Raw genomic sequence first — 20824 nt, forward strand, 5'->3', positions numbered from 1 at the left:
CAACCCAATCAACTAAAGATTGCTCTCGTGGGGTAGCACAGTTAGTAGGATCACCGTCCTCCCAAAACCGGATGAGAAAGACCTGAGTTCGAATCCCATCGATGACGGGAGGAATTTCTATGGGTCTTTTTCGTAACATGGCTGAGTTAATCGGTCTCAGGCGAGGATTGCATGGTTTTTCCTCCAAGAAACTCAGGTTTTTCATACAGCAAACAGAAAATCGACCTCAGAACACACGCAATTTACAGACAATATACACGGAGCAACATGACCTTAGTCGCCAATGCTCCTAAAATCCAAACAAACAACAACAACAACATCAACTAAAGATCTAATTTACTTCCTTTAAAAATTGGTGCGCAGTCAAGAAAGAAGTAACAGGAATTTCAAACCCCAAGCTATTAATTCTATACTTTACAAGACGCTTGTACCCAATTGCGATATACACTGCCATTATAAGGGGATGTTCTTCATTCCCTTCACTAACTCAATTCAAACATGGAGGCAGCTAAATATTGGGTGATATCTTTACTGTGTTCCACGAACTAGTCGACCACAGTGTGGGCCCGATGGCACACCGCATTATCATCTTGGAAGATTTCCATTCTCTCTTGGAAGAAAATGCAACATGGCAAGGTGAACATGGTCTCCAAAGAGCTGCTGGTAGACATCACAGTGAAACGTTGGTCCACGCACCAGGGATGACCCTTTATATTATCCTAACTTAGCGTACTGCCTAGCAGCATCGACCAACCAATGATACCAGGAACTTTTATGGGCTTTTATCACCCCGTGGCTGAATTAGTCGGTCCCAGGACGGTAGCATGGTTTTCCCTCCCGGAAACTTCAGGTTTTATGTCCAGAAATACAGGCAAATCGACCAGAAAACACACACAATTTATGATCATAATACACATGCTTATATGAGTATGTTCTCGGATGGCACTAATATGACATTTTTTTTTTTTTCAAACTAGTCTTTAGCAACAAACTAAAGATAGTTCAAAATGTAAAATACGGGATTCAGTAAGCTCAGAACATCTTTACTCTTTGTCGATTAAGCGTCATAGCAACTAAGGCAATGAGGAGTCAAGAGGAATGAATGGACAACATGGCAAATGCGCAGAAAAAAAATATTTCCCGTTTTTTCATACTAAGTGGTTGCTCATATTTTTGTTATCAGTTTACTAAATAAATAAAACATGGATAATTAATAACTTTTTGATTAAAAATTATAACTGTTATTAGAAATAAATCCAAAATATACATTTCAATTTTTATATCTGCAAAAAACCGATTTGGAAACATCTAATTCGAATGCGTGTTACCAGCAATGGTCATACAATCCCTTAAACTCTTTTTTGTGCCCCAACCCTCAAGAGACAACCCGATTCTTTCAGTACATTAATCAAAGATGTCGGTAGAAAGAGGGGGGGGGGCGGATCTTCGTAAGATGTGGGAATATTACGCAGTCGAACCCCCACAGTGAAAGGGAAGTTTACGCACAAGCCTCGATACCGAAATCAGTTCGTTCACTCGAATTTCGAAGGAATATGATCCCAGAGACGTCTGCATTGCCGATCACGCCCTACGTTCGCAAAATGCGAGGCCCCGCCCATTGCAAAGGCACTCTTCAACCCTACACTGCCAGCTTTCACATTAATTCTTTCATTTGGGGGAGGGATGGGGAGACCTTGTATATCGCCGCTTTGTTGTTTATTTTTAATTAAACGGATGTGGCTTGGAACAAGATTATGCGTCTTCTCTCTGTCCAACTAAATTTACACGAGTTTGTGTATATGAGTGGGCACAAAAATAGGACCAGCCATCCGATTTCCGTGATGGAGGCGTGGAGGTGGAGTAGTGGAGGCGGATATTTCGAATATTTCTTAAAGTGTCTACTGTTGCTTTCGGCTTGCCGCCCGGCCACTTTTAACACCCCATTTCCACCTTTCCGCCTCATTGCAAGCCAACAATCCATTTGCGTTTTCAGAATTTTGCTATTTCATCCGATCCCCCAACACTCCCCCTATTCTTTACCCAACCCGTCCGCGGCGGCATTGTAAGCCAGCAACCCTCCGTAGGATTTGTACGGCATACCGCAAAATAAACATCATTCCTCCGCTTCCCGCGGTGTTTGAAGGCCGAATGTGCCTGTATGTCTACATTCTCGGGTCAACTTATCGTAAGGGCCAGCACGAGACCGCGTTCTGGACGCTGGTTTGTTTTCCTTGCAAGTCAGAAAAACGTCGGGTGACAGGTACGTCGTCTTGCCGGCCAATTGTCGGCAAGACGTGTAGTGGTGGACATTCAGATGATTTGTGGTTTTTTTCTCTTCCCCCAGTGGAGTGGTGAAGGTCTTTAGAGAAAAGGGAGTCACTCTCCTGTCCCTTAACGCGGACCCTAATTCCTTAATTTTTAAAATAAGTTTCACAAGTGTCTCCAACTTCTACATAATGCAAAAATGAGTTGCAGACGATGAAATATTCATTGTGATGTCATAATCGTATTTGTTTCTCTTATTTGTTTAAAAATAATTGTTGGAAATAACTTGCAGATGATCAAAATATGAATTGTGACGTCACGCATGAGAAAATTGCATATTCCTTATATTTACTTAAACTCATTGTTGAAAAAATGAGTCGCAGACGATGAAATATTCATTGTGATGTCATAATCGTATTTGTTTCTCTTATTTGCTTAAAAACAATTTTTTGAAATAACTTGCAGATGATAAAAATATGAATTGTGACGTCACGCATTAGAAAATTGCATATTCCTTCTATTCACTTAAACTCATTGTTGCAAAAATGAGTTGCAGACGATGAAATATTATGATCTCATAATCGTATTCGTTTCTCTTATTTGCTTAAAAAGAATTGTTGGAAATAATTTGCAGATGATCAAAATATGAATTGTGACGTCACGCATGAGAAAATTGCATATTCCTTATATTTACTTAAACTCATTGTTGCAAAAATGAGTTGCAGACGATGAAATATTCATTGGGATCTCATAATCGCATTCGTTTCTCTTATTTGCTTAAAAAGAATTGTTGGAAATAACTTGCAGATGATCGAAATATGAATTGTGACGTCACGCATGAGAAAATTGCATATTCCTTCTATTCACTTAAACTGATTGTTGCAAAAATGAGTTGCAGACGATAAAATATTCATTGTTACGTCGTAATCATGTTTGCCATTTAAAGTTAATTTCGCCTTTGCCAAGTAGTCTGCCCAAAACCAACAGAAGTTCCTATCGCGCCGGGGTTGTTGTGTTCTCACGTGAGGGAAAATTTTTGATGCCGACATAAAGGAGCAGAATTAAATAAAAACGTGGTCATGTGACAGATCCTAACTGACAAGGTAGCTATTTTATTGTCCATCTTGTCGACCCTTGTATGTTTAACATGTTTCTCGGTGTTCTGTCTGTATCAAAAGAGATGGGTGGTCTGTTGCCAGTCAGAGTCAAAGCCGCACTGGGCGTAACAATCGTCATTTTTACAGACTACGATCTTCTGCTTGTGACGCGTGTTAACCCACCCTCGTGCTCGTAGTCTCCGTGAAGTGTTTCGGACCACTTTATACCCCTACGGGGTTTGTTAATACACTCTAGGAAAATATGGGAACACCCGGAAAAAATCTACAGGTGAAAATCATAACCAATAGATAAATAAACAGACGCTGTCAGTGGTGGCTCTGCTCTATTCCGAATTCGTCCATCCTCGAAGCATATGCATTGGCGTCTGCTCCGAGAGTATAGGAATTAAAATCCGCCGTCCTGTCGATTGATGTGAAACAGAAGAGATCTTGTTAAACCCACAGATCCCCTTCTGGTTCCGTAACTGTCAGTCTGCAGGAGAGTAGGAGAGACAGAGAAGGGAGGATGATGGCCTCCGCCCTCTGGCGGGGATTAGAGCAATTTTGTTACCTCTCATCTGTCTGAAGGTAGTGTGCTCGCTGCAGAAGATAAGTAATGTGATCAAAACAGAACATAAAGCAGCTGTGATCAGTGGCTAATTAATAGAGTTTGCAAAGCCTAACCTCAGGCCACCGAAGAGAGAATTAGACATTAAAGCCAGCTTGACTTTTCCCAGAATTCCTTGCGCTTTACTATTCACCCTCTAAGCCAACGTATTATTACGACGTAGAGCAGACGTTATGTCATTCATCGCACGCATTAATCTCTGTTGGTAGTATTTATCGTATGGTGAAAAAACAAAAAGACAACAAATTGCAGCGATCAAACATGCGTTGTGACGTCATACATGTCAAAAATCCATATTTATCCTATTTACTTAAACACGAGCATTGTAAAAAGAGTTAAAGCCGATGAAATATTTATTGTGATGTCATAATCGTATTTGTTTCCCTCACTGGCTTAAAAATAATTGTTGAAATAACTTGCAGACAATGCATTGTGACATCATACATGAGAAAATTCAGGCTTATTCCTTCTATTTACTTAAACTCGTTGCAAAAAATGAGTTGCAGCCGATGAAATATTCATTGTTACGTCATAATCTTATTTGTAACTGAAACACGAGCATTGTAAAAAAAAAGAGTTGCAGCAGATGAAAAATTAAGTGACGTAATAATTGTATTTGTTTCTCTTAATTGCTTAAAAGTAATTGTTGGAAATAAGCTGCAGACGATGAAATATGCATTATGACGTCATCAGAAAATTGCATATGTCTTCTATTTAATAAAATCATCGTTGCAGAAATGAGTTGCAGTCGATGAAATATTCATTGTTACGTCATAATCTTATTTGTAACTGAAACACGAGCATTGTAAAAAAAAAGAGTTGCAGCAGATGAAAAATTAAGTGACGTAATAATTGTATTTGTTTCTCTTAATTGCTTAAAAGTAATTGTTGGAAATAAGCTGCAGACGATGAAATATGCATTATGACGTCATCAGAAAATTGCATATGTCTTCTATTTAATAAAATCATTGTTGCAGAAATGAGTTGCAGTCGATGAAATATTCATTGTTACGTCATAACTTATTTGTAGCTGAAACATGAGCATCGTAAAAATAGAGATGCAGCCGATAAAATATTTATTGTGACGTCATAATCGTATTTGTTTCTCATATTTGCTTAAAAATAATTGTTGTAAATAACTTGCAGACTATCAAATGTGCATTGTGACGTCATGAGAAAATTCCATATTTCTTCTAATTACTTAAACTCATTGTTGCAAAAATGAGTTTCAGCCGATGAAATATTCATTGTTACGTCATAACAGTATTTGTATCTAAAACACGAGCATTGTAAAAAAAAAAGAATTGCAGCCGATGAACTATATATTGTGACATCATAATCGTATTTGATTCTTTTATTTGCTTAAAAATAACTGTTGTAAATAACTTGCAGACATCAAATATTCATTGTGACTTCATGACAAAATGGCATATTTCTTCTATTTACACATGAGTGTTGTATAAAATGAATTGCAGCCGATGAAATATTTATTGTTACATCATAATGGTATTTGTTTCTCATTTGCTCTGTTAGTGGTGATTGCTGTAATATACAAAATAAACAGCGAATTACAACAAATTATTGTCGATTATTATTGTGATATCAAAGCTATTGTTTAATAATGCAACACAAAATATTGTTGGAAATAACCTGCAGATGATCAAATATGCATTGTGACGTCACGCATGAGAAAATTGCATATTTCTTCTATTTACTTAAACTGATTGTTGTAAAAACGAGTTTTTGCAACAATTAGGTTTTTTTTTGCAACAATTAGTTTTTTTTTTTGCAACAATGAGTTTTTTGCAACATTGTTGCAAAAACGAGTTTTCGCAACAATGACTTTTACAACAAAAATTTAAAAATTTTCAAAGTTTCTGTAATTTTTTAAATCATTGTTTGCTCTTGTTGTTTTTTAACGAATAATAGAAAAACCGTGCACAATACACTGAAGGAGATAAACGTACACATATTTTATATGATCGTACAGTACATCAAAGAGCGTGACAGCCAATTAGATCGAAGTACAGCAAATGTTGCATTTGCCAAGGGGAAGAAAACGAACCCGTTCTTGCAGTGGCCAAGAGAAAACTCGATGAGAGTTCTTTATCTCAGATGCTCACTTTGCGTCATTAGACGAGACCCCTTTGTAAATGCTTTGCACCTGTTTTGCGGTATTAATTTATGCAAATAACGCGCCGCCAGGGAAGCCAACTATCAGCGTTGTGCATCAGCGGAGTTGTGCGCATGTTTGTGTGCTGCATCTCCGACAACGGCAAGAATAGCCGATGACGTCGTAATTCGCCGTCTCCCTACAGGTCCACTGTCCACGGGGCACGCCAGAGGGTAGGCCAAAGTGCGCATTTCTCTCGCCAAACCCTCTCCACTACGCATGTGAATCGTCTCCTCGCTAGGGTCGAGAGCGAGGGAGGCACACGATCGTGAACGCACGCGCAGTGCAGACACCGAAGGCACTTAGTAACAGTTTGGCGCTCGACCGGCGTACTATTGTCGCTGTGTTCTCCGGCGAGGTGAAAAGATCGCTGCGATCGTCCCCAAAGAGCAACAGTCCGAAGGAGAATGCATTTGGAGGGCGAACGGTGTTCGCACCTGTCGATGAGAAGTGCTCGCCCGGGCTTCCGATAAAGACGCCATTTTAGCGACGTTTTTGAGGCTCGTGCAACAGATAAGGAAGCGATAGGCAGACGAACGGCGTGCGATGACCTTTTTCTACTGTGGAGCCAGTCCGACAAGCAGTCACGGTGTCGAACCCAGTTAAGAGGTGCTGCAGCGATTCCTCCCAGGACCTTCCCATCACCCCTTTGGACTCGCATTCGCACCTACTGCGAACGAACAGTTTCTCCGATTAGTGAGCGACCTTTGATCTTTTGGTGACTTTGGAGTGAGTTGTTCTATATGTGAATCGATTCCCTCCCCCACTCGGCAACCCTCCACGTGCGTGGATTACACCCAACGATGATTGCATGCACGTGTTTCATGGACGTCACCCGCACACATCCGGGACCTGTTTAATTAGATAGGACAATTATTGGCCATGGACGCGGCACGTTCCAGTGTTGTTCCCTCCCGACTGTAAGTGACCGTGGCGATGAGTCTTCGGCGCATGTCATCCGCAGCGTGTTTGGCTTCCACCGGTCTGGCCTTCACCCTTGGCTTGGCGATCGGATTAATACTGAGCGTTTATGTGTTTCTCCCGAACCATAGTGCGTCCCAAATGCACGTGCCTACAGTGACTCCACAGAATGCCGAACTATCGGAAGGCCAATCTCGGCCACTCCCTAGCAGAGGAATGCCACAGAGCCATGTCTCGCCCTCCGCTACGGACGCTACGCCGACCTCCATCAGCGGCAGGGATTCACGAACTCAAGGCAGTGTCCTGGATTTTATGCGTACGACGGCGGCCAAGGAGAACGAAGCGTTTGTTTCTAGCGGGACGAGAAAGGTAAATTATTACCCCTCCACCCACTTGTACAGACGCTTGCAGCGTTCTGGCGTCGTCCTTTCCCAGGATCTCCCCGAAGCGGTGCACAGTACGAAGGTTAGGGCCGCCGATACGCCTCGGTATATTCATGAGGGCATCATCGACCTCCACCGTAACTCTCCTGCCTCGCCAGGCCGTGTCGCCGTGGGGGCTGTCGAAGAGCGAGCCGAGGTAGCTGTCACTGAAGCGGTTCAGCAGCGTTCCCATAGCGGCAAAGACGGCCCCACCACCGAGTCTGCACCACGCGGGGTCGCTGTGGTGCCTCAGCAGCGACACAACAAAACGCCGGGAATGTCGGCTACCCCCGGACTAGGCGAACTGCACGCTAAACCAGGAAAGAAGAAAAAGAAGGCGAGCAATAAGGCTGACCCCCAATCACCCCCGACGGGATCGCTTTACGACTACATCACCGAAGGATTGGCGACCGAGGTCAACGAGACGGTCAAAAATCCATTTTTGACCCTTGACACGATCGTCGACGGAGCGTATTGGACCGACGACCTCGAGGGGCTCGTGCCGAAAGGTTATGGCGACGAAGAAGCGATAGAATGGAGGAAATTGGTGAACACGACGAGCATTCTGAAAGTGGAAGATGGATGCGGCAGAATGCAGAACCGACTTTTGACCTTTGACACCGGCAAGCGTTCCTGCTGTCGTTATCGGCAGAATAACGACCAGATCCAGGGAGAAATCTTCTCTTTCTACCTCGCCCGATTTCTCAACGTGAGGAACTTGCCCCCCTCCGTACTGGTGAGTGTCCAGGAGAGCAAACAGCAATGGCACGTGGTGTCGGCGCAGGTCCAGCTGGCCCGCTGGAGTACCGAAAGGCCCGTGGTGCTTACCAGATTCATAGACGACCTCGTGCCCGCTTACATTCCGGTACATTTTCAGTCAAAGGATCGACATCTCTATCCGATCGCCGATGATCTCTTGGGCAGAACCGCAGGCGAATTGGCAGAGCTGGTGCAGTGGAGCGATCTGGTCGTTTTCGATTACCTGACCGCCAATCTGGACAGGGTGGTCAACAACATGTACAACGAACAGTGGAACGCCGAAATGATGAAGTATCCCGCACACAACTTGGCAAGATGTCGGCAAAGCGGCCTCTTACTCTTCCTGGACAACGAGTCGGGTCTCCTTCATGGCTATCGGCTGCTCGACAAGTACGAACACTTCCATCGAACCCTTCTGGAGTCCCTCTGTGTCTTCCGCCGACAGACGGCGAACGCCATCAAAAAACTGCACTCCTCCAACATCGGGGGTCTTCTGAAGAACGCTTTCCACGCGCACGATCCCGGAATGGAGAAATGGTTGCCCTTTTTGCCCGAACGCAACCTGAAGACGCTTAAAGAACGGGTGGCCACTGTGCACGAGCACATTCAAGACTGTGAGGCGAGGTTCGGACACGAGGCTACCGGACGGAGGCCGAAACGATAATGTTGACCCGCCCTCGTATGGTCAGCCGCATTAAAATTCCTACTTTGCACCGGCCCTGACCTCGCGTGAGGTTAATCAATGCCCATCTGTGACCACCGGCCTCTCGTTTTCCCCGAAAAGTTTCAGTCATTATCGGTGAGCGGCCAGCAATCGGTCTTGCTCAACAAGCTCACCCCCTTGTGCAACACGTGTTGTGCAGATAGGACAGTTCCCTGCCTGCAGGCGCTCTCGGTCCGCTCCCAAAGAACGTGGACTTGAGTGGAGAGACCCAACCCCACTAACAATGGCTACTTCCAGTTCTAAACGTATTCATCACAAAGCCCATTACAGAACCCGGCTCGTGCTGAACTCGACATCAACGTTTTCGTTATCTAGTTGCCAAGGAAACGTAAGTGGACCATCTTGAACGTTTTTGTTTATTTTTGAGACTTTTTTTTTTAGGAACTTTGCAAAGTGCGCAATCTCAGCGCCAGAATGTACAGCGCCAAATTATTTTATGTGTAAATTAATGAGATGTAAATATGTGTACATTATAAAGGGATTTTTTTAATGCCACCAAAATGTCTGCTCATTCACAGCTGCCATCACACACATTAAAAAAAAAAAGAAGAAAAAAAGATTCTATCTTTTTCTTCTTTCTGATAATAACTTCGTCAGATTTCTGAAGTTACTCAAAAAGTCAATCACAACTTTGTACCATCGCAACAACCGACATCTTAATGGTTTATTTATTAGAGTAGGCTTTATCTTCAACCTTCCATCGCATTTATGAGTGCTCTGGCCGGCGCACGAATAATCTCCTCCCCACACACTTCGAGATAACATCTTGCAGGCTATTCTTGAAGTCTCTCTTTTGATTACCGAGAAACAAACTGGCATCTGGACGCTCTACACAAAGTATATTGTACAAAACATCTGTGTTTGTTTACATAAAGAACCAACAACCAATCAGGAAACACTTTCTTTCCAACTGAAATAAGCTAGAGATAAAACATTGTAATCGAGAATTAGAATGATTAATTTTCAAGATGGTGGCCATTAGATTTTAATCCAAAGCAATAACTTTAACACTGATGGGTACAGAGTTGTCTAAAACAGCCCATATCCAATAAATTTCCATTGAGGTATATAGACCATCCTGTTTACGTTTCAATACTAACTTAAGCAATTTTTCCTATTTATAAAAATAGGAACAATTGCTAGGGCCTTACCTGGCTTGTGGGCCTTCTTGTTTCCCATCTTATATAGACAACTAATCTGGATTACGTAGAGTTTGCTCCTATATTGTGGCATCCGGTTAAGCTTCCCATAGAAATCCAGTTTGACAGATTTCGAACTATCAGGGTTTGATCTCGTTGCGATTTTCATCCCGCGAGAGACTAGACTATTCATGCAATCAGCTCATAATGCTAATCCTATGGAGCGTCCCAGCGATTGGCATAGTGGTTATGATCACTCCCTACCCCCAGTCCACAACGAATGAAAAAGGCCCGGGTTCGAATCCCGTGAATGACGCGACGGACTTTGATGGGAGGGTTTTTTTTTTTCACTCCATGGCTGAGTTAGTCTCTCTCTCAGCGCGTATGGCAAGGTTTTCCTCGGAAACCCGGGACTTTCATTCAGCAAAACAGCAAATCCAAGAACGCAATTTAAGGACATAGTACACGTGGGCAGGTGAGTTGTTCCATGGGTAACCCTCTAGAGACCTGGTGCTGAGTTTACAATCTTGACATTAGCCTTTCTGCTTTGAACGTTTGCTGTTTCTCGAAATGTTTTAGTAGTGCAAGGTTTCCAGGGGACTCTCTCCAAAAGGAAAGGAGGCATTGGAATTCCTTAAATGTACATTGTACATTTTCCCTACTCGATAAGTACAGCGAACACCAGAATAAATGTAACTCTCATTTCAAAACTTCTCTATCCTAAGGGAAGTGTTGAAATATACGAATTACACCCCCAAATTTCATTTTTAACTTAAAATCTCTCTCTTCCCCCGAGAAACTGATTATGATGCCATAATCAGTTTCTTATCAACGCACTACCAGTGTTTCAAAGAATGTTTGGCTGAAAAATTCTCTTTAGCTTATCAGATAAAGATCACGAAAAGATGGAGGCTTGGATTCTGGTACTGAAACCTGGTAGAATCAGCCTTAGGAGTAAAAACAACTCATTGGTTTCATTTTTAGTATCTTTATGGGTATTCTCATGTTTGAAAAGAAATTTATAAATATTTTCATCTTAAAGTAAAGGCTCCAATGTGACCCTAAATTCTTTACTGTCCCTTTATAAAACATTTCCTTTGCCCACTTAGGCAAAATTAGTGGAGTAGTTTCTGAAAGTGTTTATAAAATATTCATTGTGAGTGGGGGAGATAGCTAGAACTTGTTTGTTGTTATAATTTGAATCGTCCCTCCTTTAAATATATCTTAAACCTTAATACAGAAGTCAGTCCACGCTATCAGTTAAACTAATCAACACTTCAATGTTAAATAAACATTATTTAGAGTGTAACTAAATTATTCGTTATATATTAAAAATAAACATAACTAGATTTATGTGAATAATTTACGTTTTTTTTACAGTTTACAATGTACATAAGGTATGTGCTAAATTTCTTTACAGTGGCTGACTTATTGGAAAAAAATTAATGTTTGTAATATCATGCGAAATTTCCAACAAAAAAAGATGAATTTCACATCAGAACTCTTGTTGCTTAGCAACAGTTGCTATATTTTAACAAAGAAACTGTTGCTTAGCAACGGTTGTTATATTTTAACAATGAAACTATGTTGCCTGGAAACAGTTGCTATATTTTACTATGAAAAATATGTTGCTTAGCAACAGTTTCTATATTTTAACAATGAAACTATGTTGCTTAGCAACAGAGTTATATTTTAACAATTAAAGTGACTTTGCTTAGCAACAACTAGTTTCATTATCAATATGAAAGAGAACATGAAAAAGATACTGCTTAGCAACAGATATATTTTAACAATTAAAGCAATATTGCTTAGCAACAAGTTATATTTTAACAATTAAAATGATATTGCTTAACAACAAGTTATATTTTAACAATTAAAGCGATATTGCTTAGCAACAAGTTATATTTTAAAAATTAAAGCGATATTGCTTAGCAACATTTAGTTTTAGTTATTATCAATCATTCAATTTAATAATCAGATTATTAAACCAATTATTGGACAACACATGCAACAGTAGCATGTGTTTGAAACCTAACCGAAGCTTAAACATTTTACAAAACTCAAAGAATTATAAGTTTAATTTCAATAATTTAATTTGTCCGCTAACTTTAAAACTATTTTATAATTTTAAAACATTTTGTTTCTGCAGCTACACATCACTCATAAGTAATGGGGCAGTTCCTTTCTTCATCAACAAAATATTTGTGGAACCAAAGTGCGCAGCTACCACGCTGGATCTATCGGGACATTTTTAATGTAGTTGATACACAGAATTCATTCTCAAAGTATAAAAGACACAAAATAACTCCTTTAAAATCTCTGCAAAAAAGGAAAGAAAGGAAGAATTGGATATGTAATAGCACGCCTCTTAGCCGACTCCACGATGAGAAAAAACTTATAAAAGCAACAGTTGAGACAGGATTCGAACCTAAGTTTTTTCAATACAATTTGCAGGCCACAGTGTACTTTATAAAAAAAGAGCCCTTAAAACCGCGGTTATACAGGGGAAATGTGGCTAAGAATGTCTTCTTGCCTTTTAAAATTAATTCGTGTCAACATTTATTGGCACCTCGGAAAACGTCTGAAAAAAAAATCCCTTTTCTATGTAGTCCTGGAAGAATAAAACACCATCATCACTAGCTGATCTGGTTCACGAACTAATTACTGACCAAATCAATCGATATTTATGTTACTCAAGAATTAAGAATTAAATGAAATTCTTAATTTGACCCAAGAGATTAAGAATTCATAAAGCGGTGCTCCTATCAAAATTTATGTATGTTGCTCGTTTTCGTATTTGTATACTTTTAGATAAAAGTTATAAATAAGAATAAATTAATACAAAAATAATAAAACAGCCTGTTTGTCTGTCTATTAGCACCATAGATCGCAAAACCAAAAGGCCTGAAACTTTAGGAATGTGTGCTACCATTTGAAAAGCACCATTTCCCTTCTGAGTTATTAAAATTTCTAATTGCTAATTATCAGTATCTCCAGTAAGAAACGACGCCATTATTTACAAATGAGTAAATATTTCTCTCAATAAATGAAACCAGATTATTTTGTAATTATTGATATTTTAACTGCCACTTTATGGCGCTGAAAGAGATGAGACAACAGCTTTAAATCGAGTTGCTTGGCAAATGTACTTAAAACTTTTTATTTAAAACAATTGTTAAATAAGTTTTGCTCCTGTGCGTCATATAGGAGTTTAAACTTTATTGTAAATTGTATTCTCCTAACTTCCTGAAATGTTCTTAAACTGAAAATAAATTTTTAAATTAAAAAAAAAGAGAAGGTTGCTAAGCACCCGGAAAAAAAAAAAAATCAAAATTCTGCTACGTATAATTGTTAAAGAACAATAAAATCGACTGTTGACAAGGAACATCGTTTTCATTGTTAGAACATTAAAAGCTAATCGTTTCTAAGTAACATCGATTTCATTGTTAGAACATTAAAGCTAATCGCTGCTAAGTAACATCGATTTCGCTGTTGGAACATTAAAAGCTAATCGTTGCTAAGTAACATAGTTTCCATTGTTAGAACATTAAAGCGTTGCTAAATAACATGGATTTCATTGTCAAAACAATAAAAGCTAATCGTCGCTAAGTAACGTAGTTTTCATTGTTAGAACATAATCGTTGCTAAGCAACATCGGTTTCATTGTTAGAACATAATCGTTGCTAAGCAACATCGGTTTCATTGTTAGAACATTAAAGCTAATCGTTTCTAAGCAACACTACTTTCGTTCTTAGAGCAAAACTTTGCAGTTGCTAAGCAACATTAAATAAATTTTCTATTTTATTTTCCGGGACGACCACACGGTCAGAGGAGTTCACAAATAGAGAGAACACAAGAAACAGCACCGTATTTAGCAGTCACGCTCTTGAACCCTGGTCACTCAAGTCACGTGTGCTAATGCTCCCTCGGCTACGGCAACTCCTTTTCATTATTGGTTGCTAAGTGAAGCAATATATCGTCTGCTTCTTGAACCACACATCTCACTTGCGGTTGTATATATATTTTTTTCTTGGTTGTATTTTTATGAAATGTTCAAGACTTCTTCTGTATAGTCTAAGTACAATAAACAAACTTTTTTCTCAGTGTTGGGTTATTCAAAGGAGTCTTTCGTTTTCTTACTATATTTTGTATTTAATTTATTAATATCTCTTGGATTTGAGTTACAGATGTATATCAGTGCATTATCGATGATTATTGTTAGATGTTGTTATTAATATTGTTAGATTGTCTAAAACATAATTGTATTAGACATATCTAACGACCATTATCAACTTCGATTATTTTCTAATTTCTATTTTGACGTTTGTCCGGTTTTAGAACGTTCCACTCCGCATTGGGAATTTCGTTCCATCCCAGTATTAACCAAATGGATTATTAATCCATGACCAAACTGAAATTAATTTCACGCACTGAACACGAAACCGTGAGAAGCCATCATATGCATCATGTCTGGGAGTTTCGTGAAGACAATTGCAAACTTAACCCGTGCTATTTAAACGATAATGTTTAACCTCTTCTTTATCTGCGGAGATTCCACTCCTCCACCCCCATTCCCCTCTAACCAGTGTTATGCCTTAAACGGCGCCGATGGGAAATGAGTGCCCGGAACACGACAGGTCTTGAGGTGTTCGGTGTAGGAAGCAAAAACCACAGCTTTTGTAAATAGCTGTCATCCGTGGTATTGTTTATAAGCACGAAGACATACCATTGCTGCATTGCACAAGAGATATAGCCGTAATAAGGAAATCAACAGAGGAGGATGGGCAGCACACCAAGTAGAAACACGGTAGTGTTTATTAGAATGCGCTTGCATATGTCATATAGCGAGCTAAGACTTATCGCTGCCCTTCACATACGCCAGGTACGTTATAGAGTAATTACTCCTCTGTTGACACCTCGACTGCACTTGCTCATCCTTTGGTATTCGAGTCAGAAGCGATTGTAAATCACTTTATGCATTTGCATATTTATAAGAAATTTATGGATACCTATTTAAACTATTAATCAGCCAGCCCATTTGTCGATCTTCTCCATACAGTTAAAACAATACAAAGTCGTGCAACAGTTAAATGAAAATCGCTTAGCAACAGCCAATTTTATAATTCTAACAATGACATCGGTGTTGCTTAGCAACATTGCCTTCATTGTTAGAATAATTCCAATTGATTATTCTAAGGATGAAAGGGATGTCGCTTAGCAACAGCTAATGTTTTTATTCTAACAATGAAAACTGTGTTGCTTAGCAACAATCAACTTTATTATTCTAACAATGAAAGCAGTGTTGCTCAGCAAAGCAATTTTATCATTCTAACAATAAAAACGGTGCTACTAGCAACAATTAATTTTATTATTCTAACAATGAAAGTGGGTTGCTTAGCAATATCACTTAGCAAGATCTGGTTTCATTATTCTTATTAGCAGCTGGACAGCTTCTTACTGGTGCCATTAAGCAATACTGCTTTGAAATGCAGATGCTGCTATTCATTTTTCAATAATGCTAATTTATTATTCTAACAATGAAAGGGATGTTGCTTATCAACAACCGATTTTATTAACTAATACTAAAAGTATTGTTGCTTAGCGACATTTGGTTTGTAACAAAAATTAACAATAGAATATCCTTAATCGTATAATTCAAATGTGCTTTTTAGCATTGAGTTGCAATGCTCATAAACTGCTTAATCAACACAATATTGCAGACATATTGTGGGTATATCTCTCAGTGGGTTTCTCAGGTCTTCACAATGCCCCCTGATGCGACTCCAGAGCCAAAACCCGGATCTGGTAGTGACATACACTTTAAATAAAAAGCAATATACTTCTTCATTGGAGCAGTGCCTTTCATTTAAAGCAATGCAATACCAAGGCAACTCGTAGCGAAGTGCATACACAATATGGTGACATCTGGTGATTATTTCATCATATAATTTAAAGTAAACTGATTTGGCCTGTTAGGCTCATACCTATTTAATCAATACAATTTTTCTCTTATTTTAACTTCGAAAATAGAATTATACTAAATTAATTATAGAACTTACCGTGTGCAGAGTGCAACAGAAGTACGCAAGACACCAATCAGAATTAATTTAAGAAAATTTTCGGTTCAAAATTCAAATGGGAATTGATTTGATTTAAGCTGACTGCTTGAGTTTTTGCTCATATCAGAGACAAAATGAAAGCGGGTAAGATCGCGAGACAGACCAAATAGAACGAAAGCATTTGAAAGATTCTTTCTTCTTTCTTTCTTTCTGTCTCCCCCCCCCCCTCACTCTTCTCTTACGTTGTGTATACTCGGGATAGTTCATAGGTAGTGGCGGACCGGATGTTCTTAATTTGCATTTAATATGCCGGGAGTGGCTGGTTATGTGTGTCTGTGTATATTATTCACCCCTAATGTGCGTGTACTTACAAAGTTGCTCTGGTCGAATGTACTTTTAAAGAATGTTGGAGGAGAGAGAAATATTCAAAAGCGACCTTCGTGAATTTTCAAATTCACAGTTGAGTTATGAATTCGAAAATATTTTTCGGCGCCATTTCCAGTGATCCTTACACCACAATTGAGTTGCTGCCAAGAAAGAATTTGTGCAACTGAGAAAAAAGGGGAAAAAAATCTGTGGAGAATGAGGAAAAAAAAAAAACAATTCTGGACAAAAAATTAGAAACCTTTAACCATTGGCGTCAATAGATAATTAAACGTACGTTATGCAAATGTAAGTTGGAACATGGCATCATCATAAGTTCCTTGGCATCAGATAAATAATGTACGCTTTTCTGGGACTTGTTAGTTGATCCAGTAATGAGGAAGGCAGGAGGTGTTATTGCTGGAGCACGTTTAGCAGGAGTCACAAGTGAGAAAACAAAGGGAAATCACTGGTGTGTCGAAAGCAACCATCTCAAAAGCATGCAATTTGCCGAAGACAAAAAGAGAATGCGACTCTAAAAGGAAGAAATTCTGCAGAAAGCCGGTACTCCAAGAAAAATATTCAATTTAGGTAAAGAAACACTCATTTCCAACTGAACTATGCGCGGGAGTTGAAGAATCTGGGATTTGATAGCAATGAGCCTATACAAAAGCCACTTCTATCTGTAAAAAGGAAAAAAAAAACTTTCATGCACCAATAGTAGGGTGAAAGCGTGGCATAAACCTCACGAAGCCATGCATCCAGACCGTCTTGTGTCCACCATCGAAACAGTTGGCAGTAGTATCACGATATGGGGGTATGTTGTGTTGGTACGCACTGGGTCTGCTCATACCATTAGAAAGTCGCGTTATCTCCAATGAATATCTTTCTGTCATAGAAAATGTCATCATACAATGCTTCGTTTTTACCCTGACTGAGATGGAATCTTTCAAAATTATCCACGTGCCAAAACTGTATGTGAATGGTTCGAGGAATATTCCCAAGATTTCCAACAACTACCCAAGCTGCCTAATTCTCGATATCTGAATCCAATTGAGAATATCTGGGATATGTTAGAAACGACAGTTCGGCTTCACAGTTCTATACCGACCACAGCAGCTGAGAAATATCCTGATGAAAGAATCTTCAGATCTGTAGCTAGACACCCTCGGATACCAATACAATCCGTTATATAGGTGTATGGGCTGTAGTTCGAACCAAAGGTCGCCCTACTAGATATTGAATAAAGGTTTCTAATTTTTTGGCCCATACCTTTAAGTTTCCCCATGAGGAATTTAAATCTTATGAACCGATATTGAATTAATGGAATAAAAAATATTAAAAAATCTATAGAATACAGAATATTGAAAAATCAGTTTGGGACAAAGTATCCATAACCTCAATTCGATTGTTAGAAATGGTCACCTCCGTTAACGCCCCTCGCAAAACAAAATTACTCAGTTATTTAAAATAATCTTGGTCATTATTGAAAACCAAACCCCTCTTCTAACTGCATGTTTTGGCTTTGGTGAACGATTTAAATCGAAGCTTCACTGAGACCATTTAATATTAAACCTCCGGTCGATGAGATTATTTCACATTACCTTCTTGTGAAGTTACACTTCAGTATAATGTTGGATCGTCAACAGCCGAGATCGTCAATAGGAGCAAGGTTTAGCTCAAGTTTCAAAACCAGTTGCAACTGATTTTAAAACTCACTTTCTTCTATCGGATTCTTCACTCTGTTGCTACCTTCAGGATAAAATTTTATTTTTTAAACAATTCTCCGAAAATTTAGCTGTTATAAAGAGAGAATCCTTGGATTGAGGTAAAATCCTTATAGACTGAAGGTACTCAACCATATTCGAAAAGGTGGCTCAAAGGAGAAATCAATAGCTCTAGACCTACCAGTTTAACTTCCTTACCAGAAAAGATTACGGAATCCTTAGTTAAGGATACTATAGGTTAACTTGAACAGGAATGGAATTATAAGAGTAATCACAGCATGGCTGTGATTAAATGGAGATCATGTCTACTCAATCTAATTAGCTACTAACCGCTTTGTTAATAGAGATAGAAAATTGGTTATTCTGTTCCATTATACAATGCAATGGTTAAGTCACAACTTGAATACTACTGCATGTTTAGAAACGACATTTTGGGACAGATGTGGACCTTAGAAGGATATAGAGAAGGGACATGGTTGGTTGAGGGCACAAAGGGATATATTTGTCACCACAAACATGATTTCTGTTATAGTGTTTGGAAAGCTGGAATCTGCAAGGTACATACACAGGGAGCATTAAGAGAGGGATAATTGTAGATAGATATCCGAAAACATTCCTTTAGCCTACATACGGAAGGAAGAAAAGCATGGCTTGCTCCTTGTATCATTTTGCCAATACTCCAGTACATTCAATGCTAATATATTAAAGTATTAGCATTGGTACTAATATAATTAATACCTTCAGATCATGTTACTAATATAGATCATGCTACTACTGTACTAAATGCATTCATACTATGTTTGGAAGGTTATGGAATGTGATTTCTGAAGATTGCGGATTTTGTATTGATTACATGATTTGCTATTTAGTTTTCCCGTCTTATGTTGTGAACCCCACTCTGGATATTCGTCCTCAGATAATAATCTTAACAGGGAATAATCCCTCTACTTAATGTAGAGCAATAGTGGGTAAGCTGATGCACAAGTGAGAGTTTATTCGATTCGAGAGTCTTGATGTACTGTTAAATCCTTTAGCATCAAAAGAACCTCGATATTACAGAGATAAGATCAAGTACCCACCACGCACATGATGGTATTAGATCTCTATAAACAGTTTCTTTGAGCATCCTTCTCCTCTCCCTAGAATCATAAACGAGGGGACACGATTACTCTGGAGAGTTGGTGAACCCAATTCCGATTTTCTAAATGAATCTAAGTGTTTGCTACATGAGCTGAGTGTGGGTTCTGTTTGTATGGTCGATTTTGCTAGTGGGCACGCTTTCATTCAACTTACGAGAGTATTTTGGGGGTCTCAATTTCATTCAATTATTCTCGAGTAGTCTGTAATAAGCCATTCCTTATCCTCTTGTGAATTTTTAACAAATTTCAGGCAGTTTTTGTAGCTAACTTCCACAATTTCTTTATGCCTAACTTGATTCACTGCATATGAATCAAGACTATTGCTACTAAGCCTAACTTCTTTTTACTTCTTTCGCTGCATTACTACCAATCGCAAGTTATCTAGAAGAGCTAATAACTAATAATTCCATGATATTACTAGTTATTAGCTATCTAGTAACTATTAATCTCATGGACATTGTGAATTCGGTTACTACAAGAAGTAGAAACCATATTTCAAACACAGAATGGATTCTAATCATGACTTTTTGAATTACCCAGAATTTGTTTCTAGCATCCATAACTGAAGGCTCTAGATTTGTCAATTCGTCTCATGTCTGCTTTTGAGACATTATTCTTATTACGTGGCAGTGGTGCCTTAACGTTCTACTTGATCATATTTCCATACATTTGAATCCTGGTTCTCATATCTGCCTCAAGTGCTACTTTATTTCTCCTTACCAGTGTTTAATCAATGGTCGACTAATTTTCTTCAATCTGTATTAATTTCGAATGGATCTGTTACTACCTTACCTACTTCATCTTAGTTAACCATCACAAAGTAAGGTTCCAAAATTTGTTCCATACATTTTTCAAACCGTGGACTACTGAAGTTCCAGAGCATTACCCAACAAATAATAATCAGTGTTCCACTGCTGGTATTTCTGAATGCGAAATCATGAAAGCGTCTATCCGGATGACTCTCACAATCCCCGCTCCTACTATCTTAAATCCTAAGCAAGTAGATTTTCTCAGCGCTCAACTAGGTCTTCATATGACTGTGAGGGATCCATCTTCAATGACGTATTTTAGATACTGATATTTGGGCGATCGATGCTATTATTAAGTTTTGGTCTTGTTGACGGGCGGTGATGTTGCTATATTAACCCATCGCCCTTCTAAAAATACTGTAGTTCAGTAAACATTCATCCATGGTCTTTGGTTGGTAGTTAACTAAATGCAGTCCACAATGCCTCTTTGGCCATAAAAAGTATAGAGACAACAGATACAAAGTTGAAATTATATCATTTATTAAACAAACACTTGGAAGCATGTATAAAATATTTTATTTTATTATATCTAAATGTTTTATCATCTTTACCATCATGTCCGGACTATGTGCAGGATGAGACGAAACTCTCCACTCCAG

General features: G+C 39.0%; 1 protein-coding gene and 1 pseudogene across 2 annotated transcripts in view; one reads left to right on the forward strand and one right to left on the reverse strand.

Annotated features, from left to right (window-relative positions):
- Window positions 1-20824, reverse strand: part of LOC150082353 (chitin deacetylase 1 pseudogene) — a 164716-nt pseudogene that overhangs the window by 68607 nt on the left and 75285 nt on the right. The gene's annotated exons all lie outside the window — the stretch shown is intronic.
- On the forward strand, window positions 7100-9256 carry LOC150082355 (four-jointed box protein 1-like). The gene has a single exon (XM_090380493.1). The coding sequence runs from the start codon at window positions 7100-7102 to the stop codon at window positions 8927-8929; it is 1830 nt and encodes a 609-aa protein (XP_090236619.1). The 3' UTR covers window positions 8930-9256.

Source organism: Mastigoproctus giganteus, chromosome 8 (genome assembly GCF_048544385.1).
Source record: "Mastigoproctus giganteus isolate SK-2022 chromosome 8, ASM4854438v1, whole genome shotgun sequence".
NCBI lineage: Eukaryota > Metazoa > Arthropoda > Arachnida > Uropygi > Thelyphonidae > Mastigoproctus > Mastigoproctus giganteus.